Source organism: Mirounga leonina, unplaced genomic scaffold (assembly GCF_011800145.1).
Source record: "Mirounga leonina isolate KUSES-001 unplaced genomic scaffold, KU_Mleo_1.0 Mir_114, whole genome shotgun sequence".
Lineage (NCBI taxonomy): Eukaryota > Metazoa > Chordata > Mammalia > Carnivora > Phocidae > Mirounga > Mirounga leonina.
Genome location: NW_023270265.1, coordinates 31,703,256 through 31,730,353, shown reverse-complemented (window position 1 = coordinate 31,730,353; position 27,098 = coordinate 31,703,256). Strand labels below are relative to the sequence as shown.

The 27,098-nt window shown below is 43.7% G+C and overlaps 1 protein-coding gene across 1 annotated transcript in view; it reads left to right on the top strand.

The window, feature by feature from the left end:
* SORCS1 (sortilin related VPS10 domain containing receptor 1) overlaps positions 1–27,098 on the top strand; it is a 321,747-nt gene that overhangs the window by 278,312 nt on the left and 16,337 nt on the right. The window contains exons 20-24 of the mRNA XM_035028687.1: positions 2,135–2,268; positions 4,435–4,558; positions 10,764–10,876; positions 13,564–13,695; positions 23,003–23,102. Of these exons, the coding sequence (XP_034884578.1) occupies positions 2,135–2,268; positions 4,435–4,558; positions 10,764–10,876; positions 13,564–13,695; positions 23,003–23,102 (603 nt within the window). The remainder of the gene's footprint in view (positions 1–2,134; positions 2,269–4,434; positions 4,559–10,763; positions 10,877–13,563; positions 13,696–23,002; positions 23,103–27,098) is intronic.

The following is a 27,098-nucleotide window of genomic DNA, read 5'->3' as shown; positions in this document are numbered from 1 at the left end:
TTTTTAGCACATTGAACCGTTCTGACTTATGAACAACTACTTCTTATCATATGGCTTATAAGCCAGAAAATCAATTCTATTCTGTATGCTGGTCACCAAGCCTCTAATTCTCTAAAGAGAGAGAAGCATAGACAAAAGCAGCAACAAGAAATTGCACCATCTATTCACCTACCCAACAAACATTCGATTATCTGCTACATCTCAGGAACTATGCTAGTCTTTAGATACAAAGATAGATGTGAAACACTCTTACCCTCCGAAAGTTTGCAGCCTGTGTTCTCTGTCTCACAAATTTTAGATCAATTTGTGTTAACTATCATCATCATCATCATTAGGTAGTGGGAATTTTAATTTCGAACAAGTAGCATGATCAACTTAGCTTTCTAAAAAATCACTCTCACAACAGTTTGTAGTGTGAGAAGATATAAAGTCATTGCCATATGTGGTATGAATGTATAATGTGCATACATGTGAGAATGAACTCATATAAACACACATATGCATACTTCAGAGCCTACAAAACAATATGCTATGTGTCCTCAATCCCTCTTAGATCTCATTGGCTCCCACTGTTTCCCTCTATCTCTCTATGCAGCCGCTTGGGCTTTCTTTCTATTCTGCAAACATGGAGAACCACCTCGCCCTCAAGATCTTTGCACTTGCTCTACCCTGACCTTGGACTATATGTTTTATTCTGGGGGCTGAGGACCCTGGCACTTGGTGCAACTAATTATTACTGAGGAAGGCACACACTGAACACATAGAGCAGGAGGGTGGATTAGCTTGGGGGCAGGTCGGAGGCAGGAAGATTGGTACGGCTCATGACAGTCCAGCTGTATGAGCTAGGGAAGGATTGGGGACGGTGAGAGGAGCTCTCACTCAGAAATAGTTATGAAACCAAGCCAGTGGTTTCCAGCATAGAATGGGTGGCAAGGAATAAGGAATCCAGATTGACTTTATGCTTCTGGGCTGGTCCCCTGGATAAACATTGGTTTCCATTCATCAAGACATGGAGAATAGAAAATGGGCAGGGGGGAATAATGAATTTCTTAGGAACATCTGGCTCCTAATTGAGTCCCGAGTCAAGTAGGTGGTTTTTGAGTTATGAGCATGTAGTTTATTGTTGAAGGTCAGGGTGTGGATGAGATTACTCCGCAGAACAGTATATGGAGGGGAAAAAAGGCCAAAGTCAGTACTGTAGGAAACACATTTAAAGATCTAGCAGAAGAGGTGGTGATTAAACTAGGTGGAAAGGTACCACTTTCTTCTCCACCTCATGGAATAATGGTGGGATGACAGATTTTTGCCACGTTCACTTCAGAGGAAACTGCATTTTTGCCTAGGAGAAGTGACTCAAAGGGAAGACCAAGGGTCAGAGGAAGGTCCCTACTTGTTCTCTCTGAAGAGAGAACTCATAGCTTTGTGGGTTTATGCATCTGATCAAGGCTTCTCTCTAATGGATCTCCATAGGTAGAATCATCCCCTTTTTTAGTTGAGCACATCCGGAGAACCACAAAGCTGTCTCTACCTGCTCATGCATACTTGATCCTGAACAAACTGAACTCAACACCAAACAGTTTGAACCAGGTGGTGTTACATATATTCCTGCAGAGAGATACACACACTCTCACACACAAACACACAGATTTGCACATATACAGATCTTGGAAATCCCAACAAAGAGTCAAGGATAATGACATCTAGAATGGTTTGGGGATTTGTGCCGTAACCACCACCCCCTCCCCCCACGGCCACACACATGGAGTCCGTGAGGTTTTCATCATCCCGGTTTACCACCACGGATACAATCTCTTAGAAAGACTTTGCATCTTCGTATTATGCCTCTTCATTTAAGGAATTCATAAATTACTTGTAAGTTTTTGAAGTTTTACACATAAATAACTCAGGTTTTAGGTCTGGCAGAAAGATCAGTAAATGGAAAATGTTGAGACACAGTGGGTCACAAGATAGCTTTTCTCCAAAGTAGGGAAAGCCCCTTAGCACTTTCCTCAGGGAGTATGACTGTGATGTTTTGGAGGCTTCCAGAACAAATATGTATTCTCTTCAGAGCAGGGAAGGTGAAGCAGAGAAAGCTCTTCCTTCTCTATGCCTCGTCTTTTCTCTCGTGCCTCAGGTCCCCTGGAGCATGTACACCTGTCTCTTCCCTTTGTCACCACGAAGAACAAAGAGGTCAACGCAACGGCAGTGCTGTGGCCCAGCCAAGTGGGCACCCTTACTTACGTGTGGTGGTACGGAAACAACACGGAGGTGGGTCAGCCTTCCATGCAGCATCTAGCCACAGCTCCGCTCAAACTGGCTGAAGGGAGAAAGGGAAGGAAAGGGCTTATGTAACTCAAGAGTCCAGGGGTAGTCCTAGCTTCGGGCACAGCGGGCTCATAGTGCTCCAATAATCTCATCAGTGTGTTCCCTCTGTCCCTCTGTCTCTCTCTCACCACTCCACCCCTGCCCCTCACCTGTGCCTTCCTCCATGTTACCTTCTTCTCCAACTGCCCTTCCCTTTGCAAAGACATTAGCAGGAGCCCGAGCTTTATATTCTCACAGCTAAGCAGAGAAAATGAGCAGAAGTCCCAGGATGGAGTATCATTGACCAAGCCTTCCCAGTGCTTGGGGTAGAAAGAGAGGTGTTGAAGTCAGCCTCCTTGGAACCACATGGACCAAGAGAAGGGGGAAAATGCCCCCCCAAAAAACAGTAGATACCAGGCAGTCAAAAGCAACAAATACTTATTACAGCCCGGCCCCCAGGCCCCCTGAATCGGACGTGGTCGCTCCTTTCTCTCAGCTTTACCCTTTCTCTTTTCCCAAAACATGCCCTGCGATCAAAAGTCAGCAGCAACTTTAAAAGTAGCAGAGACCTTAAACCTCATTTACTCTAAGGCCTTCATTTTACAGATGATAAAGTCAGGAGGACACACGTGAAGGGCTTTCCTCCCGCCTCGTTCAGCTGCTTCACGTGGAGGCCGGACCCAAGGCCTTCCCATGCCCACATGTATTTTCCTTCCCCTGATGCCAGGCTGCCAGGTCCGTTTTGAACTTCCTCCATTCTCAGAGATTACAGTTTGCTTCCAAATGGCAGTTAAGGCAGTCCGGGCGAAGGCCTCCCCAAAGGGCACTGGCATGAGCTGCTCAGGATGAGAAAGCTTCGTCTTCCTCCAGCAGAACCGCTGTTTGCACTTGGTGGTTTTGCTCTTCAAATAGAGTGTATCTTATTCTGACGCCAATCTTTTTCTACCCCAGAGCTGAACATTGGCTTTAACTGGAGTCATGATTTTTGCACAGGCCCAGGGAGGAAACCTCCCCTGACCCCAGACCTGCTACATGCCTGGCAGGGGAAGGAAATGCTCACCTCTACTGCTAATTTAACTCCTCTGAAAAGAAGCTTTTTTTAATTTCTTCTGAAACTCTGCAGGTAAATGTGGCCTAAATTGGGCCCACTACCCACAGTGGCAGAGGGGAAATCTAAGTTATTTGCCTAAAAGCTCGTGCTAGAAGATGAATGTACTAAACTTTTTTCTATGTCTCCTTTTTTTGTTTGTTTTTTTTTTTGTTTTTTAACCTGACAGCAGAAAACCAAATTCTCAACAGATTACATTGAGTAGGCTTCTTATGCTGGGCGTTGGTCTTCCCTCTGCTATACAGGGAGTTGGTTACATGAATTTAGATTTTTTAATTAATTAAGAAAAGACAGGAAAGAAATGTTTGTGCAGAATGAATTGAGGGAGGTCATTAGGCTAATCATCTTTTCCTCCAGGACCCCGGCGTCCGATTCTATCACAGGCACGACTCCAAATTGTATTTTTTTTTCAGTCCTCAAACCACTATCCAATTAGTACTTGTTTCCATAGCAGCTACTTCCAGAAACAGCTGATAGGGCTTCTTAGAGGAACCAAGCCAAACAAGGCCACTCCAGTCTAACGAGGACAGTTTTGGTGTCCATGGTTGCTGTGTTCCATCGGAATATTCTATGAATCGTACCCCTGGTGATGACCAACTGGAAGCTTAGAGATTTTCAGTGACTGCTGCCTACATCCGGATTAACATGAGCTGCCTGTGTGGGTCCAATCTGAGTATTTCTTTGTATTAAGAGACCTGCCTGTTACGAGTAGGTTGCAGGTAGAGAGATCTGTCCCGCCAGCAAGCAAGACCTATCCATCTCCCCAGCCCTGAATCAGGATGACACCAGAAGAGAGGTGTCCTAGTCACAGGGAATGGGCAGAGTCGCTTGGGGTCATGGCTCTAATAACGCTTTTCTGGCCCGGACTGGAGATGACGGGCAAGCAGATGGAGCCAGTTGCATGGGGCACCCCGGGAAGAGCCTGTGCTGATTTAAGTGGCTGGTTGGTGGCTCGGAGCTCACGGCTGTCTCATCGGTGTCTGGCCAGCTGTCCCCTCACTCTGTGCCCTCCCCTGTTTCAGCCTCTGATCACCTTGGAGGGAAGCATATCATTCAAGTTTACTTCGGAAGGGATGAACACCATCACAGTGCAGGTCTCAGCTGGGAACGCCATCCTGCAAGACACAAAGACCATCGCGGTGTATGGTGAGTGCCTGTGTGCATGGGCCCCTGGCTGGCCCCACGCTTAGGGCGGTAGGGTGCTTGTAGGCTACCAGAGACCACCAGGCCTCCACCCAGAGAACAGAGGCTGGTGGTGGAGAAAGAGCTGAGTCAGGTCTGGTCTCCTCCCTTGGGGGAAATGTGATTTCACCAGCAAAGTTATGGCCCCAAGACCCCCAGAGCCTTTATTGGTTTGTGTTCTGAAATGGCTCTTCTACTCTCACTCACCTGAAGTGGGATAGAATGAGCTTCATTACACGTAAAGCTGATTCATTCCATTTGGTATTTTGGCAGTGTTTGAATAACAAAAACCCATTAGAAAATAGTTAATATTGAGGCTATTTTAAAATTCAACTTTAAGAGTCTTGATTATTAAGAACAATATACCAATATCTATATATTCTGAAAATCTCTCCCTCAAATATGTATCATCAAAAAAAAAACCAAAAACAAAAACCGACTCTGCTGGATGAAAAGCGATGAAGGGCCACACAAGCAGATGTCTCGTATCATCCTAGATTGGATATTAGTTTGAACAAACAGCTGTACAGAACAATCTTCTAATTGGTTGGGAAGTTGAATATAGTCAGTATTGCATGGAGTGAAAGTTTACTGAAGTGGAAAGGTAGGATCACTGACTGAAAATGCGGGATTAAAAACAGTTTATACAAATTGATCTCATTTTGGTAATTTTTGTCTGCAGAGAAAGATAGGTATGCACTGAGTGTTATTAGTGGATGATAAAAATGTAAAGTGTATTTATTGCTCATATCAAAGTGGTACATATGCATCATGGAAAGTTAAAATTTAAAACAACAAGAATTTAAAAGAAGTTAGGAAAGGTAAATGCTGTGCAGAGACAGAGCAAAAGGGAGGGATGAAAGGAGGAAGAGATAGAGACAGAGAGAGACAGAGAGAAACTAGCTAGTGGTCCAAATAATATCAATTGCCCCAGTCCCAGAATTATTTGGTTCTGATGCAGATTCTGCTTTTCATTGCTCATCTTGCCAACTGGACCTTCAAATTCAAAAAGTAATTTGTAAGGAACTTTGAACAAGTCTGAGTACACTATTCTTCGAATGCCCTATGAATCGTATTAGATTCATAATGTTTCCTCCCTCCTCCCCTCCCCTGCCCACTGCCCCCCTCCCCCAACCGCCTGCAAGAGGCTTGAGAAGTCCAAACAGTAACTGAAAGCAAACCAGGGCTGTGGTTTTCCTAACAAGGTCCCGTCAATGAGGAGACCTCTCAGCCAGGTGGACAAAATGGAGGAGAGCTTCTGCTTCTTTTTCCTTCTGCATCTCCTTTCTGTACTCTGGGAATGCACTGAATCCTCACAACAACCCTAGCAAAGGGTAGGTGATGTTATTACTCTTGTTCCTTCAGCAGGGCAGGTAACTTGCCCCAGCTTATATGTGGCTGAGCTGGGCTTCTAACCCAGCCTATCTAGACCCAGGGCCCATGCTCTGTAATGACCCCACTAACCAGTTCTCATGGCTGTTCCATGTGAGGCTCTCTCTCTCCTCTCTCTCCTCTCTCTCCTTCCTGGCTGTCATGGGCATCACGACCCATGACACCCCACACGTGTCCTCTTGGTTAAGCCAATCAGCAGCCTCATCAAAACCATGGAGAGACTGTTAAACCTAGAAGGTCTTTGGGCTTATGTGGCCCATCCCATCATCTCCCAAATAGGAAATTGTAGCTCAGAAGTGGGAAATCTCTGGTTTCAAGTCATCCTGCTCTTCAGTGACAGCTCCAGTAATAATAATAAACAGCGATGGTAGTGATAGAAATTAACATTGACAAAGCCCTTACTAGGATCTCTTCTAAGCACTTGATAAATATATTTCCTTGAATCCTCTGAGCAGACTTATGAGAAATATGCTATTTTTACTCCTATTTTGCAAATGAGAAAATATGAAATAACTATAAGAAACAGAGCCTAGGAATTGAATCCAGAAGGAATGTCTCTAACCACCTCGCACTCCCTCGCCAGGCTTACCTATTCCTCTTCTAAAATGTCTTGAACAGTGTCATCCAAGAGTGGATCACTCTCCATCCAGTGAGTTACCTTCACTAAAAACGGTCTCTTCATCCAAAGCTTGAGCAAGGAAGTGGTCTTCCCTCCCCTAACCAAATTTCTGAGCAAACATCCTTAATTTGTCTTCAGTTAGATGAAGCATCAGTTTCATATATATCACTAGAACATTTTAATGACACGTGTGACCTATTAAAGACAAATTATATCACACGGAGTTCAGCGGGCAAGATTGAACTCAACTGAAACAAAAGTTGAATATTTTTAAACCCTGGGATGACCTAATGGAAAAGTACTGGAAGAATTTGGGGGTGAGGGGATTATCAATGTGATTAGACCATCTGTGTTTGTTAATTGTGCTTCTGGAAATTAGGCTCCTACCCTCCAGGAGACAGAGGGCCTTTCTTCCTTCCTCCATTTCTTTCCTTTTCTTTCCTTGCTCTCATAGTATATATGGCAATAGTATATCGATCTTATTCTTTTATTGAGATACAGTCGACCTACAACATTGTATTAGTCTCAGGTGTACAACATAATGATTCAGTGTTTGCATATATTCTGAAATGATCACCACAAATCTAGTGACCCTCCAGCTCTGTATGTGGTTACAATTCTTTTTTCCCTTGTGATGAGAACTTTTAAGATCTACTCTCTTAAGAATTTTCAAACTTACAGTACAGTATTAATAATTATAGTCACCATGCTGTGACTTACTTATTTTATATCTAGAAGTCTGTACCTTTGGACCCTTTCACCCATTTTGCCTACCTTCCAACCCCTGCCTCTAGCAACCACCAATCCTCTGTATCTGAGGTTTTGCTTTTTATTTTGTTTTTGGATTCCACATATAAGTGAGATCCACATATAAGTGAGATCATACAGTCTGACATACTCCACTTAGCACAAGTCCCTTAGCGTACCTCCATGCTGTCACCAATGGCAGGATTTCTTTCTTTTATGGCTAAATAATATTCCATTGTATGTCTATACCACACTTTCTTTATCCATTCATCTGTCTATGGACAATTAGGTCATTTCCATATCTTGGCTATTGTGAATAATGCAGCAGTGAACGTGGGGAGGCAGATACCTCTTCAAGTTAGTATTTTTGTTTCTTTCTAGTAAATACGCAGAAGGGGAGTTCCTAGATGATATGGTAGTTCTATTTTTAATTTTTTGAGGAACCTCCGTACTCTTTTTCTATCTTTCTTGATGGTTACATTTCAAAGAGATGCCTCCCAGGTTCCTGAGAGACACATTCCTGGGTTGGAGAAGGTGCATATCTCAGAAGAGCAGAGAAGGAATTTACAATTGCAGGTTTTCTAAAGTAAATGCTCTAAGTAAAGAGACATCAGAGACCTGCAGTCAGGAAGAAACTTGTCTAAAATTTAGTTAAGCTGAGGGGAACAGTAAGGCCCTCATGGTCAGACTGCAGGAAGCATTATATTTGGGAAATTGACAGGGGAAAAACTGTCCACCCAAAGCCACGAAATAAACTGCAGGAAAGAAAATCTAGTTAATCTAGTTTGCATTGTTTTCCTTAATTTGCTTCAGGGCACAGGTTTGCTTTTAAATACAAAAAAGAAAATGTAAATGTGTAGAATTCATCTGCATCAGCAGCTGCAAATACACATACACACACACACACACAAATACAGTTGGCCCTTGAGTAACACAGGTTTGAAATGCAAGGGTCCGCTTATACATGGATTTTTTTGTACTGTACATTTACAGTACAGGACTATAACTGTATTTTCTCTTATGATTTTGTTAATAACATTTTCTTTTCTCTAGTTTTACTTTATTGTAAGAATACTATATATGAAAACTAACATACAAAATATGTGTTAATTGACTCTGTTATCAGTAAGTCTCCTGGTCCACAGTATGCTATTAGTGGTTAAGCTTTTGGGGAGTCAAAAATTCAATATGGGTTTTCAACTACCAGGGTGAGGGATGGCATCCTAAACTACACATGGTTCAAAGCTCAACTGTGTGTGTGTGTGTGTGTCTGTGTGTGTTTATTACTGGTATTTACCTTTTTTAGTGCTCCCACGTGCACCTGTTTGTTGAGTAAACTTAAGTATAACACTCCTGTGTCCCGCTACTGAGCTTGCTAAGTTATTACAGAGAGAGCCACATTATTTTTCTATTTGTGTCTTTTTATTAAGATAAACAGCTTCCCTTGTAGATGAAGCTTCTACAGTTGGGTAAGGGGTTCAGGGAAAGTGAAAATGACATCAATTTATATCTTTAAAGTGAAAAGTTAGGACTCAGTGGCTGATTCCTTGGGTACTCCCATTTACCATGTTACTAATTAAGGTGAATTTCATTATTCTACATCAGAACTGAAGTGATGTTCACATAGGTGACCAGTGTCTCATAAAATAGTCAAGCTGTGAAAAATACATCTTTGAAATAGGCTGACTGCCATAATACACCCCCTGTAATTTAAGAGTCTTCAAACCCTGCATCTGATAAGTCTTTAGCATTGTTAGGAAATGTGCAAGTGGGCTTTTATGTCTCCTGAATGTATAATCAGCATTACGGATATCACTGAGCCCCTACTGAAACATGAAGACATGCTTTAAACAAGAAAGAAATGTTTGTTGAATAAGTAAATGCATAAATTACAGAGAGCCTCCAGTGTTATGTATTTATTTATTTAACAAATTTATTAAATGACTAGCTAGTAATTGAAAACCTACCATTTGCTGGGTACCATCTCACGGGGCCAGGAACACGACCTTCCTGTCCTCATTGACCTTATGTCTCAGTGTGGGAGACAGACAGTAAAAACAAAAGAATTTAAGTGGCAAGGAGTGCGAAGATGACAAATAGGGTCATATGATGAAGGGTATCTGAGGTAGCAGAAAGGAGGGTAACTCAGTTTGCTAGTGGCCGAGTTTCTCCTGGGAGAGACTGATGGGTGATGAGAAGGAGCCGACTGTGCCATATCTGGAGAGTGGAATGTGCTCATGAGGGAAGGAGCATGGCAGCCCGGAGGGGTCCTGGAGCACAGAGGAGCATGGAGTAGGCAGCAGGGAAATTCGGCCCGGGGTTCTATGGGATGATGAAGGCCGTGGTGAAGAAGCTGATTTTTTTTTTTTTTTTTTTCTAAAAGCCACTAGCAGGTGTTAGGGTGGTGACATGACCCGACTTGTCCGGGACTGAGTTCCCCAGGGCTGGGCTCTGAAACCCATCACTGTCTTGGGCCAAGGCCACGCCTCTCAGGTGCTGACCACAGCCACTGACCGAATGTGACAGGCATATGAAGGCAGACTCATCCCTGGCACACAGGGGACTCCTCCATCACTGCCATGAGTCAAGGACTCCCTGACAGTCCCGCCGGACCTTCCCCACGCTTCAGGGCGGTCACCAAGCCTCCCTCCCTTCCACAGGTGTCACATATGCATCTCAGTGCTGCAGTGCTCCCTTGCTCCTCAGCCTCCCTGTCTTCTCCTCCTAACACCCTTGCTTTTGCAATCCCATCCTACTTTCGGGAGGACCAAGATGAACTCAGAGGCTGCAAAGACAATTAACAAATTCTTTGAGTTAAGGAGTTTAAAATTCCATGAAGTAAAACTTCCATACAAGCAAAACATAGCAACAGAATGACTCTAGTAATAATTATAATCATGTAATCAAATAATAATTATAAAATCATATAATGATAATGGGAATGTGTGCAAGACACAGTAGTGCCATGGAGAGAGAGTGTTGAACCATGGCGGGGGAGAGTATGCCGTCGCTAAGTGCTCGAACTAGAGCTTGAACACTGTGTGTGTGGCAGAGAGAAGGGATGCGCATTCTGTGGGAGGGACAGTGTGTGCAGAGGCCCAGGGTCAGAAGCCTGCGGTGCATCCAGGGCACTCCGGGGCTCTGGTGTCCTCGAGGGCTCAGTATAGAACCGGGACCGGTGGGCAGAGGCTGCAGAGCGAGGCATGGGCCAGACCTACGGCTCTGGTTTAGAAAATGAGGGCTGGGAGAGACAGTAGATTTCAGATGGAATAGCAGATTTGTCTTCTAGAAGGCTGTCTTTGGCGAGTGGGGAGGAAAAGGGCCCTTTGTCAAGGCTTTGCATGCAATATGTAACACACTTTCGAGGAACCTATTGGACTTTGCGTAATCCCCCTACTGTTGTATCCCCAGAGGAATTCCGATCCCTTCGCCTGTCCTTCTCTCCGAACCTGGATGACTACAACCCTGATATCCCTGAGTGGAGGAGGGACATCAGCCGAGTCATCAAAAAATCCCTGGTGGAAGTGAGTGCAGACAGTTCCTTCTCTCGCCGAAGCACATTCTCTCTCTGTCCTCCAGGAGCTGCACGGGGAGGGACCCTTGGGCCAGGAGTGGCCAGGAAATAGCTGGAGCCCATGGGAGGTCTGCTGGCCACCTGCTGTCTGCACCGCTGATCCCCACATGGGCAGGCACAGCGTAGGTGCTCTGGGTGGGGTGATGAAACTGGGAGCAAACACACGGTCCTTGAGCCTCACGAAACTCTTCTTCCACTCAGAGGAGAAACACGTGGAAATTTGTGACCGTCCTCTTCATACGGCAGGGTTCGTGCTCAGGTCACTGGCAAGTGCAAAATCAGCCACCGTGCCCAATACCGAAGGGGCACGGCGAGAATGCAGTTCACGAGAGCAGCCCTGGGCTCCAGCCTCGCAGGCGTGAGCACTCAGCACGTGATGATCAGTCCTCTCTCTCGGTCCCTGTTCTTTCAAAGGCATGTCTCTGCTGCTCACAGCCCCAAGAGGAAGGGATTATTGCAGGCAAAGCAACTGAGGTTCAGAGAGGTTAAATAACTTGCTTAGGTCTCACAGCTGGTGAGTGATGAAGGTAGTGAATTGAAGCAAAAGGTCTGAGTCCAGGGTCTGGGTTTGTACGTGTGAAACACGGCCCCCTGTGGTTTCTGGGAGAACAGCAAGGTGGTGAGGTTTATCCCTGTCTGAGTAAGTATCACCGACAGTTTGAGAAAACACTTTCTTTTAGGCACATCACCCCCTGCAAACATACAATTTCATGAGTGAACAGAGGAATGGAATATCTGCTCGTGGAGCTGCTCGGATTTATTGTACAAACCCAGAAAATCAGAGATGAGCTCCCTCTCCCCGGGGCATCTTCTTAGCCTAACAGGAAAATCCGTGTAGGGTGTTTTATACATTGTCTCCGGGACCCAGCACATGATGCCTTGTGACACAAAGTGCTGATGGGATAAAGGCATTCAGGTACCGCCTGCTCAGAAAACAGATCTCACATCCAGCCTGTTGGCAAAGGGCTGGCCTTCCCCATACTCAGGCCGTTATCTGTGTTGATATTGATTTAGCACTTACAGTACTCCCATACTCTTCTCAGTGCTTTGCATTTTTTAGCACATTTAAAGAAGTAGCGTATCATGTAGCTACTATAATCATTCCCATTTTACAGGTGAGGAAACTGAACATAGAGACTTAAGGTGCTCTGGCCACGGCCACACTGTTAAAAGTGAAGCTCTGGAGTCAGACTGCCCTTGTGGTTTCCTAACCTCTCCATTCTACGGCCATCCTTTGCTTTCACCCGTGGAAAAACAGGGATACATGGAACAGTGGGGTGGAGAATGCGGTCTTCATGCACCTCTGCTGCATAAATGCCACCTTACCTTTGTCTTCATGACTCAGCGTCCACGACTGCCGTGTGGCTAAACATTAGGGCCACCAGGGGGCGCATCAACTAGCCCCCAGGCCTCGCTGGAATAGATCCTTCTGCCCTTGGAACTGTTTGTCCCTGGTGTGACTATGGGTTTCTCTCCTCTGCTGTCCAAGAGTGAGGACTTACACCCCTCAATGAGTCCACATCCCCCTCCCTTCCACCTGTAGTGTTCTAGGGATCTATGACCCTATAGACCTCCCAGGTAGCTGCCCGATTCCCCCAGGTGATTTATCAACCAAGCATTAGCCCTGCAGTGACCAATCTTCCAGGCATCATTCTCTTCACATTGATAGTCTAGGGATCACATCCCCTGGGCCTCTACCTTTCCACCAGCTGTCCAGAAGGCTAGAAATTACTGCTCATCAATATTTCCAGGCTGCCGCATAGCATAATCAGCTAAACGCAGAATAAACCGTTTGGCTCCACATCTCTCAGGACAGGGTGTGATAGGGTGGAGGGGTCGATCCCTTACAGTTTCAAGGCTCCTTGTTTACCCCATCTCAGGAGGCAGCTGACCCGCCCCTGGTTCCTCGAAACCCACCCTGTCTTTGAGATGAGTAGTTACACTTGACTACTTCCTTAAGCCCTGAGGTACCTACTGTCAAGCGGACTCAAATAAACCCTACAAGAGGTACAACTTGAGGTCAATATATTTGCAGTTTTCTTCCTTTTTACTGTGTAACAGAATGGGATATAAAAGCAGTTACCTTTACCTCATCAAATGGGGTTTTTCTATTGAATTTCACAATGAAATCTTTAATCAGATATCATTCAATCAACATTTTCATACATAATGAGGATGATTCAGATATAATCTCTGAGTTTAAAATCTGGGAGGGCCATAAAACAGTACGTTAGCTGTGACCCGGGCTACTGAGTGCTAAGTATCAGGCGAAGGGAGGCTGAAGAAGGGCTTCATGGTCAGACCCAAGTTCCAAGCTCAGCATCCCCATGCACTACCTAGATGGCCTTAAGCCACTGTTGAACCTTCTTGCATCTGCCATCTGTCCCGCAGAAAGAGAGATGCTGCACCCACCTCCCGCAGGGAGAAATCACTGCCTTAGCCCCTGGAAGTGCCATGGACGCAGGCTCCAGCTGCCTTACCCTGTGTCATGTCCCTTTCCATGAGGCTCACGTCCTGCCTGCCTGCTTGCCCACCCCACCCACCGTGTCTTCCTGCCGCCCTACTGCCCGCGAGTACTCCATGCATCCTTACCACCTTCTCCTGTAGAACTTACGTGAGCTTCTGTCTCTCCCTCAGGCCACCGGGGTCCCAGGCCAGCACATCCTGGTGGCGGTGCTCCCTGGCTTACCCACCGCCGCTGAGCTCTTTGTCTTGCCCTATCAGGATCCGACTGGAGAAAACAAACGGTCGGCTGAGGACCTAGAGCAGGTGAGTCCCCCAGGTGATACTCAGCTTCCACAGAAGTCTGAGCCACACCCCCGCTGGTACCAGACCCCCCAGCATGGCAGCTCTGAGGGATCCCAGCTTGAGGGTGAGGGCGCTGGCTGTTTGTGGTCTTCTGTTTCTCACCCATAATCTGCGGATCCTAACTACAGCTTCACCGCCAAACACGCGCAAGCATGGGCATTGCAGGTATTAGCTGACCTCCTCAGAATGTACCTCCATGCTGTAGAACGGAGGGCTTACGGTGAATTAGATCAATCTATGGGGCAAACTGTCCAAGATAGTAAGTGGGGAAAAAGCATGTGGCTGAATAATACATGGAAGTTGAACCCATTTATTCCTTTTCTGACTTTCATCACAAGAATGTCATTAGAATCAAATGATATGCGATGCATGATACTGTTTTTAAAAGGTATGACTTTTATACATACCATAAATCCTCTGTATCACCACCATGCTAAGATGATCTGATTTGTGTTTCTAATAAATGAAGTAATACTGGCTCCAGACCACCTTTGCTGGCTGTGTGGGGTCCATCTTTTCTTCATGTCTACCACCTTCTGGAGTAATAGATTCTGTGTGTGTGTGTGTGTGTGTGTCCTGCCCCCTTCCATCTCTGTTATCCCCCTCTCCTCCTTTTAACTTCAAAGGAGTCTTTAATCTTGTGTAGTGAGAATGATTATTATATTGTTCTACTTTCTCTTTCTCTTCCTCCCATTTTCCTTCCCCTTTCCCTTTTTCTTCATCATCGTTCAGTTAAAATCATCAGTCTTGGTCTGGTTACCCCATCAGAAACTGCATGATTTTGGTTTCTCAGTGCTTTCTGGCAGAAAGATTAAAAATAGGATTCTTCTCAGACTCTGAATAAATATTGGCTTTTTCCCCTCCAGTACGTGGAGTTTTTCACTTTGCTTAGAATGAGTCTGTAATCTAGTCACATGATCTCTCGTCTTTGAAGATGGCTTGAGAACCTCCTATGACAGCCTTATTAACAACAACCCCGAATTACAGCATGGCCCACCTCCTAGTACACACGTTCCTTTCAACTGCACTTTCTCACTTGGCAGAAGGCTCACCTCTGTAATTTTCTCCATGTGCAAGTAATGAAGAACAAACCTGTCCTGAAAAGCCCTGTTGAACTCCATCTCCTAGTGAACTGCGATTGAAGAGCCCACAGCAGGTCGTCCATTGGATTTGCATCTGACTCCACCCGGCCCTGGCACTCAGCTTCCCATTATTTTCCACAAATTATTATCTGCACCTGCAACTTTGTGGGAGAACGAAATGGAAGGCTTCTTATCCCAGCACTGCTGAGAACCTGCAGGGGAGGTAGATGAGTATCTAAGGCTTGAGGTATGAGCATGTGCAGTCATTCTTCCTCTGAAAATCGTATCAGTCTTCCATGAAATCCAGATCATAACCTTTTCAAGTATGGAAGAGAGTCCACACTTAGAGCCAGCCAATTTCCAAGGCATCACATCATCTGGGCATCCCTGTTTCTCATGCTTTCCATTTTTTTTTTTTCCCTAAAAGTATCATATTTTTTAGATGTTTTCTTGAGAAATGTGGGAAGAAGAGGGGTATGTTCTGTAAAGTTTCTTTTGCTTGTGTAAGAATGTATCTTGTTTTGACTCTTTTCTCTGGAGCTCTTGTTTCCCTTCATTCTCTCTCATCTGACTACCCCCCACTCAACATTCTGAGAGTTGAGTAACTGTCTCTGAGGCCGCCGGGTGTCACTGATGAGCCATTGAGTCAGGTTTGAAGGCTGTGTGACTTAGCATTTGGCACACATTGTAGGGAGAACAGCCATTTCATTAGAAAGAACACAGGAGTGGGGCACCTGGGTGGCTCACTCAGTTAAGGGTCTGACTTCAGCTCAGATCATGATCTCAGTGTCCTGGGATGGAGCCCCACATCAGGCCCCACATTCAGTGGGGCATCTGCTTCTCTCTCTCCGTTTGCCCCCCCTCCCACTTGTGCCCTCTCTCTCTCTCTCAAATAAATAAATAAAATCTTAAATAAGAACACAGGAATGGAGAAATAAAAACCAAATTTCTAGTTTTAGCTCTAATATCCATTGTATCATTTATAGATAAAGTAAGTTAGGACTAGGAAAGTCATGTAAGTCAGCCAAAGTGAGGCAATCTATAATACCCATTTCATAGGGCAAGAGAACATTCAAGAAATGACATGCAAAGTACTTGGCTCCTAGTAAATGCTCAGCAAGTGGTACATAGATTCTGGATACATTTGTGGCAATCTCGAGATAGGAAGAGGATATATGGAAACGCAAAAGGGAAGTTTAAGCTTGTGAAAGAGACTATTTGGTATAGTCAAGGGCACATATTGGAAGCAAGAGGCTGGCAGGAGTAAGAAGAAGATGACTGTATGAAATTATACAAAATCGAGAAGAGAACGAGAACAGTAAGAAACAGAAGGGATGTGCATGAGTTGACTACACAGGAGTGAGGGAGCCCCATCTGAGTTTTCATGTGGATTTGCAGCATGAAGGAAAACAAGCTACCAGGCTAGCATTGTACGTCTGTTTAAGGAAATTGCAAGTGCATCCACCTTATCTAGGACTCTAACCAAACAAATGCCAAACTAGGCACATAAGAAATGCGTGTCTTTGTCGTGGCGAATATTCTTACCCTGATTTAAAACGTGCAGTAATGAAATCAACATATAAAACTGAGCCTCGTGTCAAGATATTGTGAAACGGGCTGCCACTGGAAACCTGTAGTTTTCAATGAAAGAGGGTTCTTTGACCCTTCTTGCTGACTCAGTCCTTTTAAAGTGAGGGAATTGATGCCCCAACACGAAGGAGTGACTTGCTTGAGGTGACATAGCTCTTCGAGACAATGAGATGCTAGTTGTGTTTCTTCGAGGAACTCAAGCCTGTGGCCCCCACTCCGCCCTGCTGCAGACGTGGATTGGATGCCACTTTGCTTCCGTGGGCCTGAAAGTACCCAAGGCTGTTACACCAGGAAATGAGTGAGAAATGCATTGTTTTGTCTTGAGTTTTTGTACCTTTTTTTTTCTTTTAGTTTCTGATGCAACTGAGAGAGAGCCAACTCAAACCAGTTTAAGCAAAAACAGTGAATCTACGAGCTTATTTAATGGGGAGATCCAAGGTTACAGTTCAAGCATGGATTCATTCAGTGAATTCAGAGCCACTCAAAAATGCCACGAAACACCCCCCTCTCTCCCTCTTTCTCCATCTCTTTTCTTTGTTACCCCATGGGGAAATCTGCCTGAGAATGAAGCCAGCGGGCAGGAAGGCGAGGATGACCACCAGAGGCCCGGGCTTCTGTTTAGTCAGCCCGTCAGCCCCATCGGAAAAGCAGTGTCTGTCTCCCGAGAGCACCGCGAGAGCTCCAGGTGGACAGTTCTCACTGGCCCCACCTGGGCGAAGTGGACATCTCTTCCCTCATCCTTGTAGTCAGAGGGACGGTGTGCTGGTCCCAACAACTTAGGTGTTTTACATGCCACCTGGATCAGGGGCTCAGGAAGCCTCTCCAGCATCAAGTGGACAGAGAATGGGGAAGGACATGGTTCCTCAAGGAAAATGGGGAGAGAGAAGTAACACCAGGCAGACAAAAGCAGCTGACTGTCTTTGTAATAAATTACACAGAAATTTTAAAGGAATGCAGAGCAGAAGCAAACAACAGAAGGAAATGCTCTCCACCACGTGCCCCGGCCCCTGCCCTCCCCGAGGTCTACACTCCAAATCCCAGATGGAACTTGGGAAGGGCTGACCTTATCCCTCTCTTGGTGCTCTGGCTCCTTTCTTGTAAGCGTACCACACAGAACCCCCAGCAGGGGAAGAAGTGGGACCCTGGCTAGACGGGCCCGGGAAACTGCAAGAGTGAGGCCCCAGCAAAGGGCTCTTGGCTCTTCTCCCTTAGCTTCCCCAGGGGAGCAGCCATGCTGGCTCAGATCAAGCTATCTTGTCTGTGAAATAAATTGAAAATTCCTCACAGTGAGAAGTACTTGACCCTGTTATCAGGCTAACGTGCACAGGGTTAATCAAGTGACCTCTGTCTGGGAGGGTTCCACCAGTCTTTATTTCAGATCTCTGGGGAGTGAGAAAAGGCTCACTTGCCCTTAACTGGCCTCATCAGGGATAGCACATCCTGCTGCCCCAACTGCTCAGGTCTGGAGCAACGCCAGCCCCCCCCCGCGCCCCCCCTCCCCCGGCCTATACTCCCTTGCTTCTCTCAGAGTCCTCAGAGGGGAGCAGATGTATATCTGGCTCTCCTGGAGGGAGGAAAGACCACCATGTTCTATGGAGAGTCTTTGTGACACTGTGCTGGAGAGATAGGGAGCCTACCTGTTGTCCTGCAGAATCCTTAAAGGGCATGAAAACATTTAAAAAGAAACAAAAAGATTATGGAAAAAATGTCAACCACCGTCACTGAATTTCCTCCTTGGCTGTTTTTATTACCATATACCTTTGACCGATGGAGAATACAAAATCCAGAGAAAGGAAAGGAGCCTCTGAAAATGGAACCATCTATTTGCAGCATTTTAAGGAAGTAAAGATTCATTATGAACTATAATTGATAATCTCAAACTATTACCCACATAATCTACCCTGTCTGGATTTTTTAACATGGGGAGTTGGATTATACAAGTACCTGGAGTTCACAAGGAAGATCATTAAAGCAGGAAACTATAATTGAAAGGTGATTAGGTAAGAGTTGTACTGGAAGGAATATGGCCAAGGGAGACAAATTTAGAGCTGGTGATGGGGAATACCGGGAAGGAGATATGTATAGCCAATGTGTTTCTTCATTATATCACCCAGGAAACTTCTCAGGCACTTTAATCAAGATGATTCTTTTGTGCTAAGAAAGAAGGGAATCGGGTAAGCTAGTGTTAGCTAGAATTAGTGTTTGGTTCTGTTGCCCTCCCCATGATTTTATCCAAAAAATTATGTTGTATGAATTGGGAAAGCTCTTCCTGTGTTGAATCCAAAAGGAAGATTCTTCAACTGCTATTTCAAAAGACCTTAATAATTTAACAGGATCAGGAGTGACCTGGTGGGTCAGCTCCAAGATCATTACAGGCAAGTATCTCTGAACATGGCACCAGAATGCTATTTATGTTCAGTAGGGTTTGCATTCCTCCTGCCAACTTCAGAGATAAACGTTAGTATTTTGGCCCAGTGCGGCTTTATCATTGATAAATCTGCCAAAGACCATTGCGCCATCTATAGTTTTTACCTTGTACCACTTCTTTGGCTTATATGTTTCATAAATTTACCAACTGCTCTGTTCTTAAATTCTCTTTCTTTCATGTTTCAATATTTGACACTTTTCATTCTTATAATCTGAGAGTGTGTTTTCTCCTATTGGTTTCATTAAAGATTGTTTCAGCATTAAATGTATTCTTTGTGTGGCAACCGTCACTGCTGTTGACTATTTCCAGCTCACTTCCTTCTGGATACACAGTAGGCTGGTACCGTGTGCTTCTTCTGTGGGCAGAACCATGCGACTGATTCTGGCCAATGAGCTGGGAGCAGAACTGATTTGTTTCCTTGTAAGCAGAAGTATTCAAATACCAGTTGTAGACCCTTGAGGGCTCCTTTTCCCCTCCTGTGGTTCTGTGGACAGAAACATTTGGGGGGGGCAGTTCTACCAGCCTGTGTGACCATAATGAACAAAGCATCACTGTCCACCTGCATTGGGTATGAAGTGGGAGCCAGAAATATATCTTCACTGTTGGAAACGTCTGAGCCTTTAACCCTGTTACCCCAGCCTAACCTAGCCTGTTCTGACTGCTGTACTTAAATTTTATATTTTGTGAAGAAGATACAGAAGAGAATTGGTGTTTTCCCCTATAGCAGGTCCCTCCCACTACGCCGTGCTGATGGGAGCTTTCCAAGTGTTTTTCTTGTGTCCCCACTGTGTTTTTAACTGATACTTGAAGGCAAGTGTGGGTTGCCCTGGAATTCCAGGCCGAGTCCACCAATGGGCAGATACCAAGAATAATGTGTTGTTTCTTTGGTCATGATTATTTAGGAAGAGAATAGAAAATGGACTGTGTGGGAGAGCAGCAGGAGAGGGATAACAGCACAAAGGGTACGTGCAGTTTGCTAAGACAACACACTTTCACTGGACAGAGAAAGAAAAATAAATATATTGAACTGGCTCCAACAAGTTCAGCGTCCCAGCAGTCACACATTACTCCACTTAGTCTCTATCATGCAAGGTTTTGTCCTTCCCATTTAGTCTGCAGCCACCAGCCCTACAGATTCCAGTTTATTCCACTCCTTTCATAGCCAAAGTCTCTCCCGATCAGTACAAATTATATTGACTGGTGAGCAGAATGTGGCGGTCCAGGGGAGAGGGTTGGCAGTTGCCTGTTGGCACAGCTCGTACTGAGCAGCTGACCTGGGCCTGGTGTTACAAGTGGGCCTCACAGATGAATAAGAGGTGGCAGCATAATTAATGAAATGCTGCAGTGGATTTTTTTTTTTTTTTTTTAATTTCCTAAACCTGCTCAGCCAGCCCTCTTCCCATATATCTCTTGCTCTCTCTTTTTGTCAGCTGGTTCAAGGAAAATGTTTTTAATGAAAATGCCCCAGGATTAGGAGTCAAACAAAACTGAAGTCTGGTGTCAACTCTTCAAATATTAACTGGGTAAACTTAGGTATGTTCTGTAAGCTCCATGGTCCTTTCCATGGAGATACCAGCACTAATACCTAAGACATGCTATGTTAGAAAAATATTGAGAAATAGGCAACTTTGCCGATATAAAGGGTTCAATGCATATATATTATATATATGGTGTATATACTTATGTATATTTTATATAAAATATATAACAAGTCATGATGTGATAGAAAAATACAGAATAAACAATTCTGCAAATGGCTTGAAAAACATTTAAAATTGTGAAAATCTGTCAACAATTTCGTACTCATTTGAGTAGAGAATTACATGGTTCTAATTGAGATTACTCTTGTATGCAATGTACATTTCATTTGGTTTTGTTTCTGTGCATAATTTCTTTCCCATAGATACATGTTCTTTACCACATGTCCTTTGATGCAAGTTGAATACGTGAAACATACTTTGTGCTACCAGATTATTTTGGCGTAGCCTGCTTAATTTTGTAAATGATACAGATAAATCCAGTGAAGCAATGTTATAAACCAAAACAAATCCAGGAAGTTAATTGTTTTCACAAGGAACTCTCCTGGAGATTATAAATTAGAAATATGTTGTTCTGATGAACACTTTCTTCTGGTTTAGTTATTTATACCTCTCACTTGAGGAAAAAACATCCTCAGGAATAAGAAATAAATATCACTTCAGCTGGTTGAAAGAGAGAAGTCTTTCTCTTGCGAATACATTTTCCCTTTTGGCCACATGATGGACTCTGCAAAACAGGGCAATTCATTAATTACTTCTGACAAGTCTTTCCCATTTGAGTTAAAATATCCCTCTGCAAATATAAACATAGATATGTACACATATATATGCATATGTATGTAAATGTGTATATTTCACACATATATGATGTATGTATGTATACAGACACACACACACACACACATTTATGGGTTTCATTAGCAAAAACCTTGCTGATTGACCTCTACTAAAAGTCCTGTCAGATTCCCATAAAGACCTTACCAAGTAAATTATAAGATAGAATAGGAACCAAAAATTCCAACACTTTATAGAGATCACACAGGAAAAACATTCTGCACAGTCTGTGCTAGAAATCTGTTCCTATAAACCCGGAGCATTCCAGAAGATTCCCAGTGCCCAGGAAAAAGAGTAATAGAGAGCCTAATATAGAGGAGAAAGTTGTTTTCAACATAATTGTATCACAACCTTGTTTTTCTGCATGGTATGCCAAATGAAAGCATTTGAGATGCTGAGCTTGCACTGGATCCCAGGTGCTCAACTGCAGGTCACTGACAGTCATCCCAAGTTCCTGTTGTTGAGCAAACAAGTTCATCTGCAGGGCAGTTCAGTTCCATTACTCATAGGGGGGTCTGCCAGGGACTCTCTGCTTCAAAACAAAGCCATCAGGCTCTGCTTAATTGGTAAAAAGATCATTCAGAGGTGTCATTTTGGCAACTCAGTAGACTAAGTGAAACTGGACCAATTTTTATAAAAGGATAAAAAATGGTTGTCAGAAAGCATCTAACTAGGGGCCTCTGGGTGGCTCAGTTGTTAAGCGCCTGCCTTTGGCTCAGGTCATGATCCCAGGGTCCTGGGATGGAGCCCCACATCCGGCTCTGTGCTCCACGGGAAGCCTGCTTCTCCCTCTCCCACTCCCCCTGCTTGTGTCCCCTTCTTGCTGTCTCTCTCTCAAATAAATAAAAAAATTAATTAATTTTAAAAAAAGAAAGCATCTAACTAGACTTAAATAGCTTATTAAATAAAATATTAAATTGATGATTAGACTACTAAAAATAAAGTAAGGAGTTCAGATAAAAATAATAGGAGCGTGATTTTCCCTGATAGCTTTTCAGAAATTGTTCAGAAGGATAAGACAACTGAGCTGGATTTTCTACTTTAAACAAGTGAACAGAACAGTTTCACCTTTTCTATCAAACCTATCTTTATTCTGTTACTACCCAAACATGGTTCTTTGTCCTTTGTTGGGGTTCTGTATTTCATGGCCCAGAATCCCATAGGTCTGCCCAGTACATGGGTGTCAGCCTGGGAAGTGTTTTAGCTAATGTCCATAAGCAGGAAACAAGGATCAGCCAATGCATCACTGAGATTGTGCTTACAGTTTGTTCCAACTGTATAATTTATTATTTTAGTGGAACTATATTTACTGTTCAATAAATATTCATGAAGTATCTATTCTGTGAAAGCCACAGCATAGAGTTAGGGGAAGAGGAAGGAAGCACAGAGAGGAATAAGATGGACTACTCTCAAGAAGTAAAATTAATGCATACAAATCTCACCAGAATGTATAAAGTGTACATAATTACTTCTTTTAAGTTTTTGTGTATAACAAATGCTCTTTCAAAAAACTGGGGGTGAATTTTCTAGGATAACACAGGATAATTTTTTAAGAGCAGAAATGTTTGTATCTACTATTAGTTTGTCCTATTTTGTAGCAATTAGGATGTAAGCTTAAAAATCACTATGTGTACGTATTCTGGAATAAAAACTCAAAATCATACAAGACTCATTTATAGAATTCACAGGCATAACATTAGGACGCCTTGGTAACTACAGTAAATACTTCTCAGCACGTTTGTTCATTGTTGGCATGGCAATTTTGGAGGCACTCACTGTAACACTTCTCCTTTCAGATATCAGAACTGCTGATCCACAAGCTCAACCAAAACTCGGTGCACTTTGAGCTGAAGCCTGGGGTCCAAATCCTTGTCCACGCAGCCCACTTAACAGCAGGTCAGTTTCCAGGTCCGTGGCTGCCGGCTGGTGGCTCTAGCAAAGGGGTATCCCAATCCGCTTTTTTGGCATAGATGAAATGATGGCACTGCTAATGAGAAATAAGAGCACCAGTCTTTGGAGGTTCCCTTACTTGGCATTTTTTGCCCTAATGCGGACCCGTAAGACAGCAGAATAAGAAGACTTTCCTACTTAAGTCACTGGCAAAAACTGTCAGGGAATCACCTAAATACATACTCCTCAAATGATGCCATGCTCCTTCTTACCGGAAGTCTTAAAAATAAAGTTAACCCAGGGGCACCTGGGTGGCTCAGTTGGTTAAGCAACTGCCTTCGGCTCAGGTCATGATCCTGGAGTCCCAGGATCGAGTCCCGCATTGGGCTTCCTGCTCAGCGGGGAGTCTCCTTCTCCCTCTGATCCTCCCCCTCTCATGCTCTCTGTCTCCCATTCTCTCTCTCAGATAAATAAATAAAAAATCTTTAAAATAAAAAAAAAAAATAAAAAAATAAAGTTAACCTTATCAAATAACTGTTTTCCGATCTTTCTGCAAAACCTTATTTTCAGTTATTTATGTTATAAAGAATTTTCTTTAAGTTTTGGGATAATGAGTAGAAATAACTGGAACTTAGGCATTGCACAGGGCCATAACCAAGATAAACCCTGAGTGGGTCATGCATGATCTTACTATCATTTAGCTTCTGTCTCTTCACCTGGAAAAGCCAGGGGGCGGGGGGGGACCTCCTTCTAAGGCTATGTAGAAATCTCAGTGATAACTCAGATAATTCCAAGCGTATAGAAATAGATATTATTGTGTTACATTAATAATAAATTAACAATATTGAGTACTTATTTTTTCAGAGTATAGTGCTGGTGCTGCATGGAATACAAAGGCTAACAGGAAATGGTCTTTAGTCTCAAAAACCATATAATCTGATTGTGGTGTGGCATAGTTGGATGGTAACAGTGTGGTGGTGTGATGAGGTGGGCAATGGCGGGATATCTCATGAGTAAAGTGAATACATGCTTATATAGAGAGGTGATATACTTAAGCACTTAGACTTTGCAATTTTGCAGCCAGATCGTTGGTTTCAGTCTTAGCTCCTTCACTTACTTGCCATATAGACCTTGAGAAGAGACTTAACTTCTTGGAAGCTTTGAAATGGCACTAGCACCGATGTCCATGGGATTATGTGAGGATGAAGTTAATTCAGGCAATGCACTTAGAGTAGTTCCTGGCACATAGTAAACTATTTTTCCCTTCTTTTTTTTATTATTAACAATCAAAGTTGTATAGGAAATTTAAAGCAGAAAGGAACTGCGTGTATTCATAATGATACAGGAAAGCTTCATGGAGAAGATGGTCTTTGGGAAAAGATGGAAAGGATTAACCTCAAGAGACCATTCCAAGCACCAAAACCCCAAAGAAGGAGTGTGAAAGTCTCCAGAGCTTTGGGGATGCTGAATAAGTGGAAACAAAGAGCAGCAGTTCTCACTTCCATTCTTTGGATTTCTGGAGATTCCAGAGGTGTACCTAAGTCTAGAGGAAGGCCAAGCAGTTTGGCTGCTAGCCTCTTTTCTGTTCAGATCATATATTGTTTTCTTTGTTTATTAAGGTTTCATGAAATACTTTGTTTAGAAAAACTCCCACTGCCTTAAAAAAAAAAAAATATATATATATATATATATATATATATATAAGTCACTGTTGTGAGCATGGGAAATGGAAGAGGAGCATGGAAGTATGCCAGGCTGCAGTTTGTACTTAATTTGGTGGGCTCTGGGAAGCCATCAAGATGTTTAAATGGAGGTGTGACTGATTCAGAGTATCCCTTGAAGAAGATGACTCTTAAGAGCAAGGAGGATTGAGGAGAGCTGGTTTTATGTTCTCCAGCCTGCCATCCTAATTCATCCATTGAACAGGCATTTAGAGTGCCTGCCTACTCTGAGCCAAGCAATGTCCTCAGCATAGGATAGAGTCTGTGCCCTCATGAAGCTTCCACACCTGGGGAAAGCCATGCAGGGAACAAATTAACAGATGCTACTTTCTGAATTGTATTGCTGATGAAAATGCCATGAAGAAATTGAGAAAATGTGAGAGTATAGAGAACAATTAAGCAAGACCTATGAGAAAAACCTTTAAGCCTAAGGCATGAAAGAAAGCTGCCAAGTTATCTCAGGGCATTTGATGATCTAGATTAGTGGTTTCCACTAAAAGGTTGACCTTTGGTTTTTGGTGATTGGTGGTGACACGTGGCAATTACACATGGCTCGTTGTACCAGAAAACAAAGTACAAAAATATCAGTTGTAGTCATCCTGATAGCCAAGCCACTGACAAAATTTTCACATGAGTGGCAAGTAACAACCTGAAATTGTTTTAAATAGATTTACTGATTAATTAGACAGCCTAGCCTGTTTAGGTGGCAGACTGAACCTTATCATCCTTTCCTATAATAGCTAGAGCTACTTGTTCTCTTTCAGTTTAGAGGTTAAAAACAGCTGAGCCTGATGTTCCATACTGAATTCTGGATTTGAAGGGAGGTGGCCAACTTAGCCCATCCCTTGTAGTGCAAAATTTGCTTTACAGTTGTGCAGCTTCTAAATGAACACTATCTTCAGGCAATAAATTTTGCTGTGGAGTAGCTTGATTTATTAGAAAAAAACTCCCTTACTGTTTACCAGGGGCCTCTATTGGAAAGGGGACCATCTAGGTTAAATTAGGCAGAGAACTAACCCCACTCCTCCAGCTCTGAAGGCCACCTGCATTTCACACCTTTGCTTCCTCCCATACTCCCATACTTATCTTCCATCAGTTATTCTACATGCCTGATTTTTATTTAACTGATTTTCATATCACACTCCAGAGATGGTTCAGAATATCTTGCTGAATTTGAAACCTAATTTCAAATGTTACTTAGGAAGTTTCCTATAATGGCAACTGGTAGAGCTGGGATCAGGCTAAGAAAAACAGGGATCAAAAAAGTGGTAATTAGCTGAAACTGATTTAGCCAGGGCTTGGCCAGGGAAACGGATACAGCAAAGGCATGCAAAGGCATCCGTGTGGGATTCATCGTTCCACATGGGAAAGAAAGTCCATTCCCGGTAACCATGAACAGTTAATACCACCAATGTAAGTTCCAGATGGCAAAGTTGGGAATATCTGGAACTTCTCCAATTAATGTTCATGGTTCATTCCATCGCTGGGAACTTGGGGAACAGGACTCAGATCTCTGGGAAGAAGGGGTGGCCAAAAGGAAGGTATGTCACTGGGAGCTCATGTAAACCCGCTGAGATCTGAAGACTCCCCACAACACAGATCAGTATGATGCAAGATTATCAAGAGAGTAAAATTAAAAAGTAGTTTGAGGCAAAACCCCAGTGTTAGACTAAGCAGTTGGGAGGAAGTGAGACAAGTCTTTGACTTCCAACCATTGTGGGTTGTTCAGGGTTCTTCTCTGTTAGATTGGACAGTAGGACCTTTTGGCAGGATAATTCCAAACCTTGACCAACTGGCATTATTGATCTTCCTATCATGACTGGCTCAGTGACTGCAGTAGATGTAGACTTATATGTGAATAATCAGCTCCAGTTTGAAGAGTAAAGGGAGAGGACATCAAGGGCTGACAGAATAATGGAATTGGAAACTTTGTCTGTGTTGAGTGTTGCCATGTTCCTCATAAAAGCGGTAAAATTGGCCCTACCCACAGGTGCAGCATCGCTCTCAGCCTGACTGTCACTACAAAAGACAAGGTTTATGTAAAGATGGGCACTTTTTGGTACCTCTGGTGATGAAGTGAAGTATGTGAGGTATCTGTTTCCCTTAGAGCGCCCCTGAGTCGGCCCCGGCCATCTGATTGTTGTAAACTATTTGAACAGAGCAGTAGATTGTGTCTACCAAGACGCTAGAGTGAATTCTTTCACACTTAGAAAACGTGGCACACTGGGTGGGAGATCAGTGGATTGAGACACTTGCCACACTTTCTCTCATTAAGTTAAAA